The sequence below is a fragment of the Aplidium turbinatum genome, chromosome 1, assembly GCF_918807975.1.
Source record: "Aplidium turbinatum chromosome 1, kaAplTurb1.1, whole genome shotgun sequence".
Classification (NCBI taxonomy): domain Eukaryota; kingdom Metazoa; phylum Chordata; class Ascidiacea; order Aplousobranchia; family Polyclinidae; genus Aplidium; species Aplidium turbinatum.
Window position 1 is genome coordinate 44,118,443 of NC_137472.1, and position 15,289 is coordinate 44,133,731.

The 15,289-nt window shown below is 36.0% G+C and overlaps 1 protein-coding gene across 1 annotated transcript; it reads left to right on the top strand.

Annotated features, from left to right (window-relative positions):
• Window positions 1-13,278, top strand: LOC145772132 (coiled-coil domain-containing protein 170-like). Its single transcript, XM_082583975.1, has 16 exons — window positions 1-132; window positions 1,184-1,257; window positions 1,422-1,461; window positions 2,552-2,665; window positions 3,369-3,479; window positions 3,860-4,005; window positions 4,389-4,539; window positions 5,853-6,038; window positions 6,524-6,652; window positions 7,282-7,374; window positions 7,475-7,570; window positions 7,937-8,137; window positions 8,437-8,604; window positions 9,922-10,164; window positions 10,721-10,957; window positions 11,424-13,278. The coding sequence occupies exons 1-16, from the start codon at window positions 22-24 to the stop codon at window positions 11,742-11,744; spliced, it is 2,421 nt and encodes an 806-aa protein (XP_082440101.1). The 5' UTR covers window positions 1-21; the 3' UTR covers window positions 11,745-13,278.
• Window positions 13,279-15,289: the final 2,011 nt, after the last annotated feature.

The window sequence follows — 15,289 nt, forward strand, 5'->3', positions numbered from 1 at the left end:
GGCAACCTACACTCTGATAAAATGGCTTCATTTTCGCAAGGCTTTAGAACCTGTGATTTGATTGATGTTAACAAGAATGGAAGCCTTCTATCATCAACCTACCGACCCACAGGAGAACAGCATATGTTTGAAGTAGGATATGTTTATTGTTTATTTTTTTATCAATATTGTCAATGACAATTGACAATATATCAGTCTCCAGTTTGATTTAGATGCCACCTGTGTTTTTCTAGTGAATCTTAATTAGGCTTAATCCCTTGATAAGACAATATATTTCCATATTATGTCTGTATAATTCATCTATCCTATATGTGGAAAATAATTGCCATAGAGTATGAAGCATTTTCCCACCACACCCAAAACAATATTTGTGGTTATTTTTGATTGCTTAAAAATATTTTTAGAAAAATAACTAAATTAAACTAGTTGTTATTTTTATACATCAAGCTCCCATTTCTCAGAAACCCGTTGCAAACCAATGTAATTACTTTTTATTTTTGTATAAACACATTACCGGCATTATTAAAAAGAAAAAAAAAAACAATTCTAGAAAATTAAAACTACATATGGTAGTTTACTCATTGGTATGTTTCAACTGATAGTAAACAAAGTGCTTTGTTTGTAAAACTGAAGGTTGGCATGTTAGAAAAGAAAGAGAAACTTAAAGAAACATTCGTAATTAAACTAAAGGACAAAAATCATCTGCTAAGATAATCTTTAGAAAACTCAATGCAAATAATTAATTAACCAGATATAAGTCTCCCCAAGAATCTTGATGCTGTGCAGCAACCCAGAGTTTTCTTGATGGCCTAACTGATGTTTCTTGAAACTGGATAAAAATTTTTTTTGCTAGTCAGCAAAAATACTAAGGTATTTAGCCTTGAAGCCAAGCAAAAATAAAGCTTCAAAGCTATTTTTTCTTATGCTATTGAGAGTGACTAGTCACTAAGTTACTGCAGATGAGAGTCATTTCTTGGCAGGTTGAATGCCAACAGGAAAACACTTGAATTGATTTGACTTAGTAGCCTAGTTTACATTTCTAAAAACAAACTTGGAGCTAGTCAATTATGTGATGGCCCTATGTTGTTTGTATTAGCAGTTGTCTTAAAGAAGAACAATTCACTTTTTCTCCAATGATTTTATTCAATGAAATTCAATTACCTTGACATACTTTTATTTCCAGTTACAGGAACAAATAAACAGATACAAACGAGAACTTTCTAAAAAAGATGGATTGATTGCTCAATTATCTACCAAGTGAGATATTAAGAAGTATAATATACTGGTCGTTGCTTATTTTTATATAGTTGGCATCATTTGCTCCTATTTTTTGGTAAAATCATTGCTAATCATTGCTAGTCTTGGATGCATACCATTTATCAATATTTGTGATGAAATTTCAAATTTTTGTTTCTTTGTAGTTCTCCTCGATTGGACAGAACTGAGTTTGTGGATACCATGGTAAGTCATGAGAAGAACACTAAAGCAGTTCAATAGGGTGTATTTTGGAAAGTGCGAAAAACGTAGTAAATCATCCAAAATATGAAGCCTCATTACAAGTAAAAATAACTTTGTATCATATATATAATACCATACATTCTTTGCATTGACCAGCTAGATGTGATGGCACCTTGAGATTAAACAGTTGAAACATTCGGAGTCCGCCCCAATAGCTCAATTGGTTAGCGCGTGACTTCTGGAACAAAAAAGCTTCAAGATCAAGCGGCGCTGGTTCGATTCTCGGGGTGTGTGCTTGAGCAACACACGTTAAGGACTGCTCTCCATTCAGCGGCATCTAATGGATGGAATAATTTCCCGGCAACAAGTCTTTAACAATCGGAAACTTCACTCTGTAAATTTCGGTGACCGGGCCTGCGTCAGTGATTCAAAGCCTCTAACTACAAGTATGCGAAACTGCCAGGATTAAGCTCTTCACGAAGCTTTCTCAGTACGAGGATAAAGATTCAATCAATCAAATAATTCATTTTATTTGCTGTTAAAAGTAAGGCATCCCTGTTAAACAAAAAGTTGAGATTAGTAGTTTACAATTTTCCAACTATTTTTCTTTCATTTTAATGCAAATTATTTATATTTTTACCTATGTTTTAAATAGTGCATGTTCCTTGTAGCTTTTAGTCATAGCTTATTTGACTTGCATTGTAAAATTGTCTGTGAGCTACACATCTAATTGTCCTACAAATGATGTTAAATTAACTGATAAAACGATAAATGATCGATAACGATAAAATCTGATATCTTATTTTAAGATGCTGGTCAATGCATACGTTTTGATATAAAGTTACACAAAAAAATCTTCTCTCAGAACTTCATTGCTCAATGCTCATTGGCTTTTTAATGTTCTGTCCCAGTTTACATCCTGTACATACAAGTAAAAGACATACATACAAAGTTTTGTGAAAATATTGATTTCTTGGCCTGATGCAGATAAAAAACTATGGGTAGCCTACCGTATTGGAAGTTTGAAAACTAAACAATTTTTTTGTAATGCATTTTGGTATCAGCTAACTGACACGAGATAATGATAATTTAGTTTGAAGAGCCGACGTCATATAACAGGAGAGGTATGTCAAGGTTCTGTACACTTGATCCGAAACAAGCTGAACTATCTTGTGCTCCAATGAAGATGGAAAATACTTCTTCTGAGGTAATACAAACATTATACTCAAGTCAAATCAGAGCATTTAATTGGTTATTTGTCCTCCTTCCATCAGTGACCTTTAACCTCGATAATAAGTTTCCCAATATTATCATCAACCCAGCTTTCAACTATGACCTTGGGTCTGGTGATCAAGATTCTGATCACGACGGAGGCAAGGCAAGATATCCTATTTCATGTCTATTGTCTACCGTCTATATAACTTTCTAAGCCATTGTCATACAATGCATATTGCATATGCAATAATAACAGAGTAAGTACTAAGTATAATATTAATACTGCAAAAAAGTGCTCAATGCCAAGCAAAAAAGCCAATTGAATTTAACATGTTTAGTTATTTGAGAGACGTTTTAGATGAGAATTTTGCGGCAACTGCTGATTGTAACTTATAAATACTTCTGAGGTTATTTTTTGCAGACAGCATTTAAGGTTGTAATATTTTATATATACTTTTTCAATTGGACTGTTATTGATTTATTATTTTGTATCTTTTTCAGAACCTTCTGATGATCCCAGTAAGGGTGAAAAAGGCTGTAAAGGTTTTAAAAAACTAGTAACTGCATTTGATCCATTGAAATAAAATGTTGATTATTATATAATATAAAAATGAAATAACCTACTAGAAGCTAGTCAATATTCACATCAAGTAAACAATTTATCTTTATCAATGTTCTGTTGTATTTTTTTTAAGATTCGTGAGTTGCATTCAAAGCTCTGTTTGAAGGACAAGCACATTCATGAACTAAAGTTAAAAATCCAAATAATTAAGGATGACTCAGCAAGACAAAGTGTTCTCGTTGAGGTACACATTAAACCAACTCTCTGTTTGTCAATTACTTTTCTGCGTTTCGTTATGAATGCATGACACTGTGTTTTGAATGTGAAGCAAACGAATGGCACTGCTTTTGTTGCTGCAAGGCTATGAACTTATATTTTTAGCATTATGAAGCAAATTGTTCATAAATTTATTTCATAACAAACGGTTTATTGGCTAATTGTTTGACACCTCTTCTGATAGTTATAAACATTTGCTTTATAAAAGTGCATTCCTAGCTGTAAGCGCTTTATGGAGTGAATGTATCACTGTAGTGTATTTTCCTCCATTACTGTAGTGTTATGCAGTAGCCTACTTTATTACCTGCAAAGCATGTGAAATATAATATTTTAAACTTGCAACAACAGACCTTGAAAGAGCAAGTACAAGAAGCCAAGCATCAGTCTGGGGCCTTGGAACACATCACGTCCAAGGGAAGCGTCACCATTCAAACTCTGCAGCGTGAGAACAGACAAGCTCAAGAAAAAATCATAGAACTCGAATCTCGTTTGAGGTAAATTCACAGCAAAAGTTTCACTTTTGAGTCTATAAGCTTATATAATCCACCACTTACTGATTATTATAGTCGTAAAAGCAACTTAGCGAAAGTAACTGTTGAAAATCCCACCAACGCAGGTTGGCTAACTCCCACTATTAATTGTAGCCAAGTAATGGTGGCACCATAGACTAGATTTGATGAAGTTTTACATCGTCATATACCAGGCTTTATTGATGACACTAAAGAATCATTTCATCCCGGATTTTCATTGAGACAAACGCTTTGATATCTTTCCTTGATTTGATTAAAAATTTGTGGTAGAATAATCTTAACCATGCTTGAGATGTTACAAGACTGCTTCCTGAAAGCAGTGTCCTAAAACTTGTTGCAAACTTCAGGAATCATGTTTTGACGAAAGAAGAAACCGAACAAGAAGTTGACAGTTTCAAGCGGAAGTTCTACGATGCCTTGACAAGGATAGGAGATGCCTTGAACACCGATACCGAAAGTGGACATATGGAGAATGCAGTCGATGTGCTTGCTGAAAAGGTAAAAGTAGAGAAGATCAAAGCTAGGTCATAATAGTGCATTTTTGGCGAATATGCTCAAGCCTACCACGAAACAGCGTTGAGTTGTAAAAAGTGCTGATATTTCAGCTCCGAATTCACCTCAAACCCAAAAATGCAATTTTTATGTTACAATTTTGAAGTGAATTGTAGGGCTGTTATCGTCGTTATCAGTTTGTTACTCCGTGCTGTAAGTTTCGAGTAATCAAGACTTAATGAGCTTTCATATCAATGAAAACAACTTCTATCTGGTAGGCGGTAGGCTACTGAGTAAATTAAGGCAGAAATGTTCTTTGGCAATTTTTGTGTATTTTAGTCTATGCAGCCTAAACACTGTATTTTTATTTTTTGGTTTTAATGCCGACAACCTTGTAAAAATAAACAATACTAATCACTGGTCAACAATATTTAACTAATAATAATAATAATGTTATAATTCATTTATTGTCGCTCTACAACTGCTAAGATCTTTAAGCGAAATGGCTCATGTTTAATTTTGAATCAGATTTAGGTTGTCATCACATTATTACCCGACTTATCCTTACTGCGTTATGCAAGAAATAATACAATCGGTACCGTTTTTGAAATCTTCGGTTGGACTCGACTTGGAATCGATCTCAGAGCTTCCGGCACCGAAGGCGAAACCACTCGGCCACTGAGCTGGTTACACAATATTTAACTAAATTATTTAATCAAAGATACAGAATATAAGTGAACTTTTGTAGATGAAGTTTCTGCGCTGATACAAAATCTGCGCTCGTATTCTGGCACATCAAGTTTTGAAAATATTGTAGGTTAATATTTGAGGTATTTTTACGTATTTAGTCATAAAAAATACGTTCCTGAAATGCAACTGGTAATCACAACGCATTTTGAAATTCGTATTGTGCAAGCTTGAGATCAAAATTCCCATCATTAGGTCCAATTGCATCGCATTTGCATCGTTATTTAAGTCAAATTTAAACAACAAAAATTAACATATCTCAAATACCTGGTGTGGTGATGAAAAAATAAGGACATTTTCAGAATCAACGTCAAAAACCCTTCAAGAATTACCTAATGGGGTTTCCGTTCAAACTTTTCTGTTGATCAGAGTAATTACAGTAAAAGCCGAAATAAGCCTAAAAGCTAAATTTTGTGAATAAATCAAACTGTCGAAGGCAAGTTGACTTATCAAATTTTACTAATTTATTTCAAACCCACTTTTTTTAAACTCTGAATCCCAAAACCAGCCCGTGAATCCCTGCCAGACTGCTGAAACGGCCTCACCCTAGTCAACAACGCGATCTGTTTCAGGCGAGAGAGGTAACTCAGGATCAGCTCCTGCTACAAAGCAAGGTGCAAACTGTCGAAGAGTCGCTTGAATCGCAGAGCATGGAGATGAAGACGAACAGAGATACGATTTCCAGACTTGTAGCTGAGATTGGCAAGGAACAATTGAATATTTCTGAATCTTCAAACACGATGGAGAGGCTAAAGAAGGTTTGGCCAAAATTTTTTGTGTCTAATCGACTTTTTATATTTTGGATAAGTGTATAACAATCTTTGGTTGTGTTAGTAGAAGTCTATCTCTTTTATCCTCTTTGTGTAAGTAGAAGTCTATCTCTTTTATCCTCTGTAAGCAATAATTCATTTCTGCTGTGTGGCTTTCTTTGCCTGAACTTTCTGCTATACACGAATATTAGGATTTTAAATAAAAAAAAATTGAAAAATACGTTTTAATTTATTGACGAAGATTGCAATCGCGAGATCGATCTTTATTAAGTCAAGCTACGGTGTAATATGATAGTTACCACGCTTCATTTTCAATTCAAGGATATACTTCTAAGGTGGTATCAGAATTGGATATTAAACTAAACAATAAAATCACTCTTTTTTATTGTGAGGTTTCATAACAAAGTGTCGAAATGTTGGCATAACATCAACCCACCATTCTTTAGCTGTCACAATATCTTCGCTGTTGACAGGAACGCGACGACGCTGTCATGGTCAAAGAAAGCCTCGAACGAGAAATTGAAATCCTAAAAGATCGAATAGTGACCAATGACAAGACCTGGGCTGTGTCACGTGACGACCTGACGCAAACAACAACTCGGGTGAGAGAAGTGTTTTGTGGAAAGTGTAAAAATGTGTGTCCGCTGTCAGCAAAAATTGCTTGTTTTACATCGTTTCAACGTCGCTAAACTTTAAAGTTTTTTTGATGGAAATATCCGCGCTGTCGACCTTAGTTTTCCATAGAGCACGTTCCTAGCTTCTATAGTTACAGTAGCATCGCGTGGTGAAGGTTTGTTTTCCCTGATTCTATTTTCAAGTGGATCTTTATATGCACTTTGTACTTTTTTTAACAATGTCCAATGATTTGAAATTTCAACTTTGCAAGCAACTTAGCATCGAAAAAAAAATTATCGAAGTTTCACTTTGCTTATCCAGTAAACATGTATTTTGGAGCAAATTTGGAAGCAATTTTGATGCACAATAACCTTCACTGTGATTGTGCGCGTTGGCATAGCAATTAGAATTTGATGCTATCGTAAAGCTTGTATCCATTTCTCAGAAACACCGTCCGTAGTTGTCATATTGCGAATAATTTGACATAATTGTTTCCTTTATTGAAATGATCATTAATATGCTTGAAAAGTTAGTGGTTTAGGCCGACGTTTGAACGCAGTTAGCCCACGTTTTGTCATCTTCATTAATCCTAACTGTAACTGAAATCTTTCAACAGGCAAATATGCTGAACGAAGAAGTGAAGAGATTGGATTACGAAAAAAATGTCATCAAGAATGAGTTCAAAACATTTTGTGAATCTATAGCCAAAGTATGTGAGAAGATTTTCTATGTAATGTTCGGAATGTAAATTTGTATTGCATATTCTATGTTTTGGTTAGATGTCTAATTTGTGCGTTTTTGACCCTTAGATTTTGAGTGATCCTTACATTGAAGTCGTACCACGAGAGGACGCGATAAAAGATCGTATACGTGAACTCTCGACCAGCGAGAGGGACAGAAAGGCGGTGAGTCGTCTTTAACGAACACGGTTGACGTAATTCTGTAAACTCTTTGAAATGTATTTTTCTTCAAAAGTTTAGGCTACATGAATTTTACTTGTATTTGTAAGATTTTTTAAAATCGTAATTATGCTTAGGCTGTGCATTGTGCAATCGCAGTTTTTAATAAACAAAGAGTAAACTGTTGCTCAATTTAATTTTTTTCGAAAATTTTGGCATGCGACTATGGTTTTCTGGATAATAACTGCAATAAAGTAGGCTAAACACAATGCATTCAATATTCATTTGAAGTTACTGCATGAAAGGGTATTAGAAATCTATTGTGCTTTATGTGATGATCCTTAAAATGTCATGCTGTCACCTTTGTCACAGCAAGTTGACATGTTGGAAAATAAAGTCGGTGAACTGAGCAAGCAGCTGGAACGGCAATGCGAGCTGCACCACGACAGCATACGACGGGCGAGAAAAGCCGAAACATCAGCTTTCCAGCAGGAAAATCGACTCCAGGATCTCGAAAATGAACTCGCTACTGGTGACGTCATTCGTGATACAGTGCGATACGACAAGTCGAAGGTTTGTAGGCAGGCTCGAAGATCGAAGGTTTGGTCATAAAATAAACTTAACAGGAACAATGTTTAACCCTAGTTTAAACCTTTTATCGAAAGATATTTCCCTGATGTTCAAGTGTTCAACTGATGAAATGACGTATTTTGGAGTGACCAAAAACTTCAGTGGCTTCATAAATGGTAAATACTTTTTTATTTACTGTTCAGTCATTTCCATTTTCCGCTAAGGAGCTGGACATCATCATGGGTTTTTTTGTAGGTTGCATTTTTATTACGTTTTATTTTTTAATTTTGTTTGTCTTTTAGTATTTAACGTTTGTACGACAAATGTCACAAGCATTGGGAATGATGGAAGCAGACCTTGATTCTGACTGCAACACTGAAGCATTAATTGCTCGAGCTCGCCGACTAGCGGACGTGGAATCGGACACGTTTATCGGGAAAACCTCGTCGAATTATGACCATCGTGAAAAGGTGAAACGTGAACCAAGTTTAAAGTTTTAACCAAAGAGAACTGAAGGTTACAGAGCTGTCAAGATTTTTTATTTTGACGAAGTCGTGTGCAAACAGTTGTTTTTATTACCTTGCTGCATGAAGTTTTATCTTTTATAATTTCCTCATCTCGTGTCATTCCAAGAAATGAGTCATCTTATAAATGTTTTGTTTTTTATTATCTACGACTTTAACCCTCTGTCTACCGTGGGGTCCAATGGACCCCAAAACAAATTTTGTTCTGCGATTTCTCAGAACATATAGCAGATGCGATATTGATATACCTTGACTTTTCACAGCTTTTATTGATCTTTAGGACAATATAATAATTATTGATCTGAAACAAAAGTTGGTAGCCTAGAAAAAAATAATAGCATCTTGTACCGTGGGGTCCAACGGACCCCAAGCCTGCTGCATTCGAAGTAATCTTGTATCACAACAGCACTACAAGAGTAGTCGACACTATTGACAGAATGGTTAGGAAATACACTTCCAAAAGAATGACGAGAAGATGGCCGATAGCTCTATTTTACTATATCATCGATGTCACTGCTGTCGATGCTTTTGTGATATGTCATCAATTGCAAGGCGAAAATAGCAGCACAACACTGAAGCATGCATGCATGAAAGAGAATAAACTTTTAGATCCAACTAGGAAAAGTACTTGCTGGATTACCAGCTTCGACTTCAATATCAACAAGACATGTAAATCCGCAACAAAATAAAAGAAACAGCTGTTGAAGACCAGGCGGTAAAATCAAAGAAGGCTATAGATAGATGCTATCTTTGCGAAATACACAAACATCAAAAGTGCAGACAATTCTGTTGTACTTGCAAACTCAACGTTTGCCAAGAACACTCGCAATTTATTTGCAATGAATATATAATATATATACTCAATAATATATAAACTCACAATATTTCTTGTGAACTAATATGTAGGCCTAATATGCATTTTTTAGCCAAATGTCTCAATAGTGTGGCCATTGCTCAAGAATACACGAATTCCGTATCCGTTTGCTTTGTGCAAAGTCTACTGTATGAATTATTTTTTTAATTTCGAGTATTTTTGGTTTTTCTAGAGTGTTTATAAGTTATGATTTTTGTAGTTTGTTACGTCCTTTCCTATTGAGCTTTAATTTCATCATCGGAGCTGATTTTTTTGTCCAAAACAAGTACTTTAAAATTTGGGGTCCAATGGACCCCAACGGTAAAACTTGCATATTTTTTTTTCGGTAGACAGAGGGTTAAACAAAATTCACATGAATTCATCCCTAAAACAACTTAACTTTGTTGCAGATGAAATTCTTCAAAGAACAGTTGAAAAGCAAAGACCTGCATATCGAGTTGCTCCGTAACAAGGTTTCCCAGATCGAGCAGAGAGAACAAACCCACAACTCGCTTTCCATTGACCGTGATGACACCATTGTCACGGTTCAAAAGCTGCAGCGCAAGGTGGAGCGGTTGCAAATTGCACTCGGCGATGAAAAAGTGAAAGTGGCTCGACTGAAAACACAACTTACTGAAACCAACCAACTAAAGGTTTGCTTATGAATAATTTACGATCTTGTGGTGGAATCGGTTCCATGCTTATGAGGCCAGTCAATGAAACGCGTCTCTGTCCCTAAACAACAAACTCCGTCATTATTGAGCTGCAGACGTTGGCGTCTGCAGACGTTGAATCAATGTAATAATGACTAATTTTGCTCACTGGGTCGGTACTCTTGCCTTATACACTCGATCGCTGAACGCAATGCATCAGCTTTGTGAGAAACATATTTCAAGTTTTTAACATCCTGTAACATAGGAGCTCTTTGTCGAGGCCAGTTTTGTTTGCTGCGTACAATATAGGCTGGCCTGGTAAAAAGTTGATCGTTGACAGCTGAAAAAGAGCTGGTTCATGTAGGCTTATTTGTTTATTAGGGATGTTTAAACCTAGTCCTAAGCTTATATATTTTTTAAATGTTTCATTGAAACAAAACAAAATTCTTGAAAAGCATTTAATTTAAAACAAAACCAACAACTTTTGCTTTGAAAGGAAGTATCTTTGTGTTGAACACGTGTAAGCCTGAATAAGTGATTAAATTGGCATTTTCAGGCCGTGACTTTGGAGCAGCGCAGAAAGATCGACGACTTGGTGAACAACGTTGGGAAACTGTCAACAGCCAAGGAAAGGCAAAGACAGAAGCTGTCGACCATGAAGCGCAGTTTAACGGCAAACGAGTGGCACGCAGGCGAACACCACAGCCGCCTGCTCTCGCAACTTGATTCCGTCACCAATGATTTTAGGTCGACAAAGGCCGTATTGGATGAAACAAAGAAAAGAGAGAAACAGGTAGGATTAGTGTATTTTATTTCATTTTCCACCAACCAGTAATATAAGAATGGATTTATTTCTTTGTTCAAAAGGCTTTAAGAATTATAAACTAGATAGAACACATCGTATCAAACAAATTTCCAAATTTTTAACTGGAAATAAAAAAAAAACAGCATTCAGGCAGGTACAGGTACACTCTCTTTTTCTTACAATTTCAATTTTTCATTCGTTTTTTCTCCTTTTTAATTTTTATTCATTCCTTTCTTTCTAACGCTGATTTGCATGAAATCGTCAGTCACCTTCCCGTGGTTGCTATCTACACCTCTTGCCTCCCTTTAGGAATTATATATGCTAAAGAATACAAATGCAGTTGACATTCACTGAAAATCTTAACATGTTGTTTTATCCTTATTGGGATCATCAAAATGTTCTTTTAGTGGAGGGTTGCCATGCGCCATTCATCGACTTGCTATTGATCTTTCAGCTCCTCAGCTTCCGTGAGACCATTGCCAGGATGGTCGGCTTGGATGTGAGGACGTTAGCCATCCCTGACTACGAAGTGATCTCCCGTCTGGAGAAGTTGATCAGGAACCAAGGAGTGGAGGATGTTGCCAACTCAGCACTGGATCGGTCGCTGGATACAATGGGATCCCGTTTCCGAGCCGGTTATGAGGACGACGCGTACAGATCCTCTTCTCCCAGACGATATCGGTCCCCGTCTCCTCCTCATTACGCAAGAGAAAGTGAACGGAGTTCGAGGAGGCAACATTGCAGGTCAAGATCTTTCTCTCCGAGAAGATATTGAACTTTCCTCTCGGAACAATGTTAACAACTTTCTGTAGAATATCACATAATGATACTTATAATGATGATGGTAATTACTGCACAGTGATTGGTTAAATGGGAGAGTAGAAGTTAGCTGGACATGAGTGAGATTTTCAACGGATTTCCTTCAAGTTCTTTTTCAAGATTTAAACATTTGTTTAAATTTTATTTGGTTTGCGGAAATCTCATCAATCAGTCCTGGTGTGAATTTCACATTGTTATAGCTTGTGTCACACACTTTTTGAACTACGGTGCTCATATACGTCTCATATTTTTATTCACATTTCTATTGCTATCTATCGCTATGTTTTACCGTCACTTATCTAGTACAAAAGAGACTCTAAATAACTGAATAGTTCTGTTTTTAATTAGATGCAAAGCTCAGGTTTGCTTTTTTCGTTTCATTAGTTTCTAGGTTCTTTCCTATGGCGTCATACAATTCTACTCATTTTTGCATTTTTTTTAGCTCAAACTGATGTTTCTTTTGCTGTTTTCAATTTTGCATTACTGTCATGAATTTGTATGAAAAGTGGTATTTTTGTTGTTTCAAAGAAAACTAGTTACTTTGTTTTTCAATTTGTAACAAGATATGCAAAGTTCACAATCCAAATATTATTTCACTACTTTGAAAGATGTCATACTTATCACACGTCCAACTTCGATGCGCACTTGTTACACTTCCGCAATGTTTTTCAGTTCAGTTAGCAAGCGCAGCACTTTTTTTTATCTAATAGCTTATTTTATGTAGCAGTATGTATTGTAAAATCGTATGTGGCACAGTATAAGTACTTTTTTTGATTGTTATCGCTTGTTTGCTGATGTGTCTTCATCTGCACTTTGGAGATAGTCCATTCAAACCAACGCACGTATCTTTCGCTGCTTTATCTCACTGCGGGATCGAAAGGGCAAACGTTGTTTGCTCAATTCTCGAACAATCGAACTTGTTAGCCACTAAAGACAATCCATTTCGCATTCTTTGAAAACAAACCCCGATTAGTTTACCTAATTTTGTAAGATTTCAAACTTAGATTGACTTTCTTTTAACTCATTTCAGAACAAGAAAAAATAAAATATGATCTTTATACTGTAGTGCATAATTAATTATGTTTTGAATTATAAACTAAGTATATAATTATAGGCCTATTCTATTATGTAGTAACAATACTAATAAATGTAGGAGCATCGTTTTAGGTGAAAGCATTGTTATTAACATGTGGAGACGTAGAATTGGTGTCGTTTTACATTGTTTATCGAGCACGAACTAGTTTATATACTTTTATAATATGCAAATAAAGCATTTCTAAATTTGGTACTCGTTTGTCAAAAAGCACATTGCACTTTTGCTTTATTTATTCGCATGAAAAAAGTGAAAATACTTTTTTTCGGTGCTCTCAAAACGTAAGGTCCACCGCGAAATGTCGCCTATTCAGATGCAGCCTGTTTACGGCGTCATCCGCCTCATCTTATAGTGAGGTAGATCTCACGCTAAAGTCGCACTGGTAGCCTATGTAATATATATACCCATCTCTACTGACATAGATCTACTTGGTAAATGTACGCCTACAAAGTGTGTATTTCTAGAATAAATGTATTGAAGTTTAGATAACATCTTTGCAGAGATGTACGTATACGCCGCAAATTCTACGCCGCATACTTGCGGCGTAGACTTTTTGTTTACGCTAACGCTTGCGGCCACATTTTTTTGGATAGTTTGCGCTTGAGGCTACGCTGTAAAGTTTTCCCGGTTTTTTAGCGCATAGCGTCAACGCATACTTTTTAATGTATTTTTTCGCTACAACACGCCAATACCTTTCAGCGCTGCAGTTGAAAGAATGTTTTCAATGGGCAAAGACATATTGGAACCAAAACACAGCAAAATGTCAGATGAACACTTTCATATGCTTGTGTTTCTTCGTGGAAATTCAAAATAAAACTTGTTTGTTTCGAGTGGTTTATACGTGTGAATGTTTGGCACCTTGCATACACAGTAAGTTTACGCTAGTGTATGCGTTGACGCTGACGCCGCCAACTTTTTTTACAAGTTGCGTTGACGCATACGGCGTATGAATTTTCGAACGTTTGCGTTTACGCTGACGGCGTCAATATTTTTGTATGCGCGTACATCAGTGCATCTTTGTCTACCTTCTTCCTTTGATAGAAATGTAATTACAAATCCAATTATCTGTTCAAGTCATGGACAATGTAGCGGTAGATCTCACGCTATAGTGCAGTCAACTTTACAAAATCGTAGCACCTTTTTTGTTAGGTACAGATATATTTTTAACGAGTATTTTCTATCCTAATAAATAACAAAAAATATAAAAAAGTAAGAAAACAAAAAAGATAGCCTATGCAGAATCATAAACTGAATAGTCACTCGAAAACTATTTTAAGAGTTTATTTTACACACAGCCTACTGTATAACAGACTCACTTTCGAAACCTCTGATGCAGTAATGTTTCTCATCAATTCGTTAGTTCCTTCACTCTAATCTTCGCCTTGCCTTGGTTTGAGCCGATCAATTGTTGATTGGTCGCTAAATTGCGAAAGAGAAAATCGTAACGTGCGCGGCTCTTGATGGAAAATTGACACTATTTTTGTTGGGTTGTAGCCTAATTTGTAAGTTTTCATACATCGAGCTGAAACGAGAGAGCCAACAAGTTGAAGTCATAGAATTTTTTTTTTTGGTTCTAAACCAAGCAAGTACAGTATTTCTCCAGATTCTCAAGCTGATCCATAACATTTTCTGCACTGGTTTGCCTCATCTGGAAAAGACTACCGATTTGTCAACTTCGCTTTACTCTTTTGTTTTATTTCACCATTTATTTTTGCCCTATAAATCTGTCTGGATTAGGCTATTGGTCTACGTCAGCTACGTACGTCACTGAACTAAATTTTTGTGTAAACCGACACAAGAAACTAATAAGCATGAAGAATCCGCTCAACCAACAGCAGCCCATTGCCTTACTGAGACATAATTTCTTGCCGCGCATGGAGCCGACGTCTTTTCTAGCTTTGCGCAAATGGTCTCAGCGCGTTGGTATTGAGATTTCGTAAAAACAAACGCTTCTGGTTCGATTCTCGAGGTGTGCGCTTCAGCAACGCATTTCAAGGACTGCTCTCGATTCTTAATAGGCACCTGGGAGATAAAATAGTTCAGAGATAACACTTCTTCCACAACAATCGCAAAGTTTATTCTGTCGAACTGGATGATCAGCCTGCATCAGTAGTTCAAAGCTTCTAGGCTACAAGCATGCGAAACTGCTAGGGTTAGACTCTCAAAAAACCTTTCTCAGTCCAGGGATAAAGATTCAATCAATATTTTTTTTTCTCAATCATATTGTAGTAGACTATTTCGTAAGTTATTATTCATATCATTATAATTATATCATACCATTTGTATTTCAGTATTGTTATATCATAGTATTTAATGGTAAGAAAACCCCGTTCAATGTTCGTAATTAAGCGAACCCCGAACCCATTAAACTATTTACAGTAATTTGCAAGCATAATTAACCAGGTTCA

Bases quoted from the DNA above. Each gene is read 5' to 3' on its own strand.
- LOC145772132 (XM_082583975.1), top strand. From the start codon at position 22: ATGGCTTCATTTTCGCAAGGCTTTAGAACCTGTGATTTGATTGATGTT. The intron at 4,540-5,852 runs GTAAAAGTAGAG...GATCTGTTTCAG, and splicing joins TCGATGTGCTTGCTGAAAAG to GCGAGAGAGGTAACTCAGGA. The intron at 10,958-11,423 runs GTAGGATTAGTG...TTGATCTTTCAG, and splicing joins CAAAGAAAAGAGAGAAACAG to CTCCTCAGCTTCCGTGAGAC.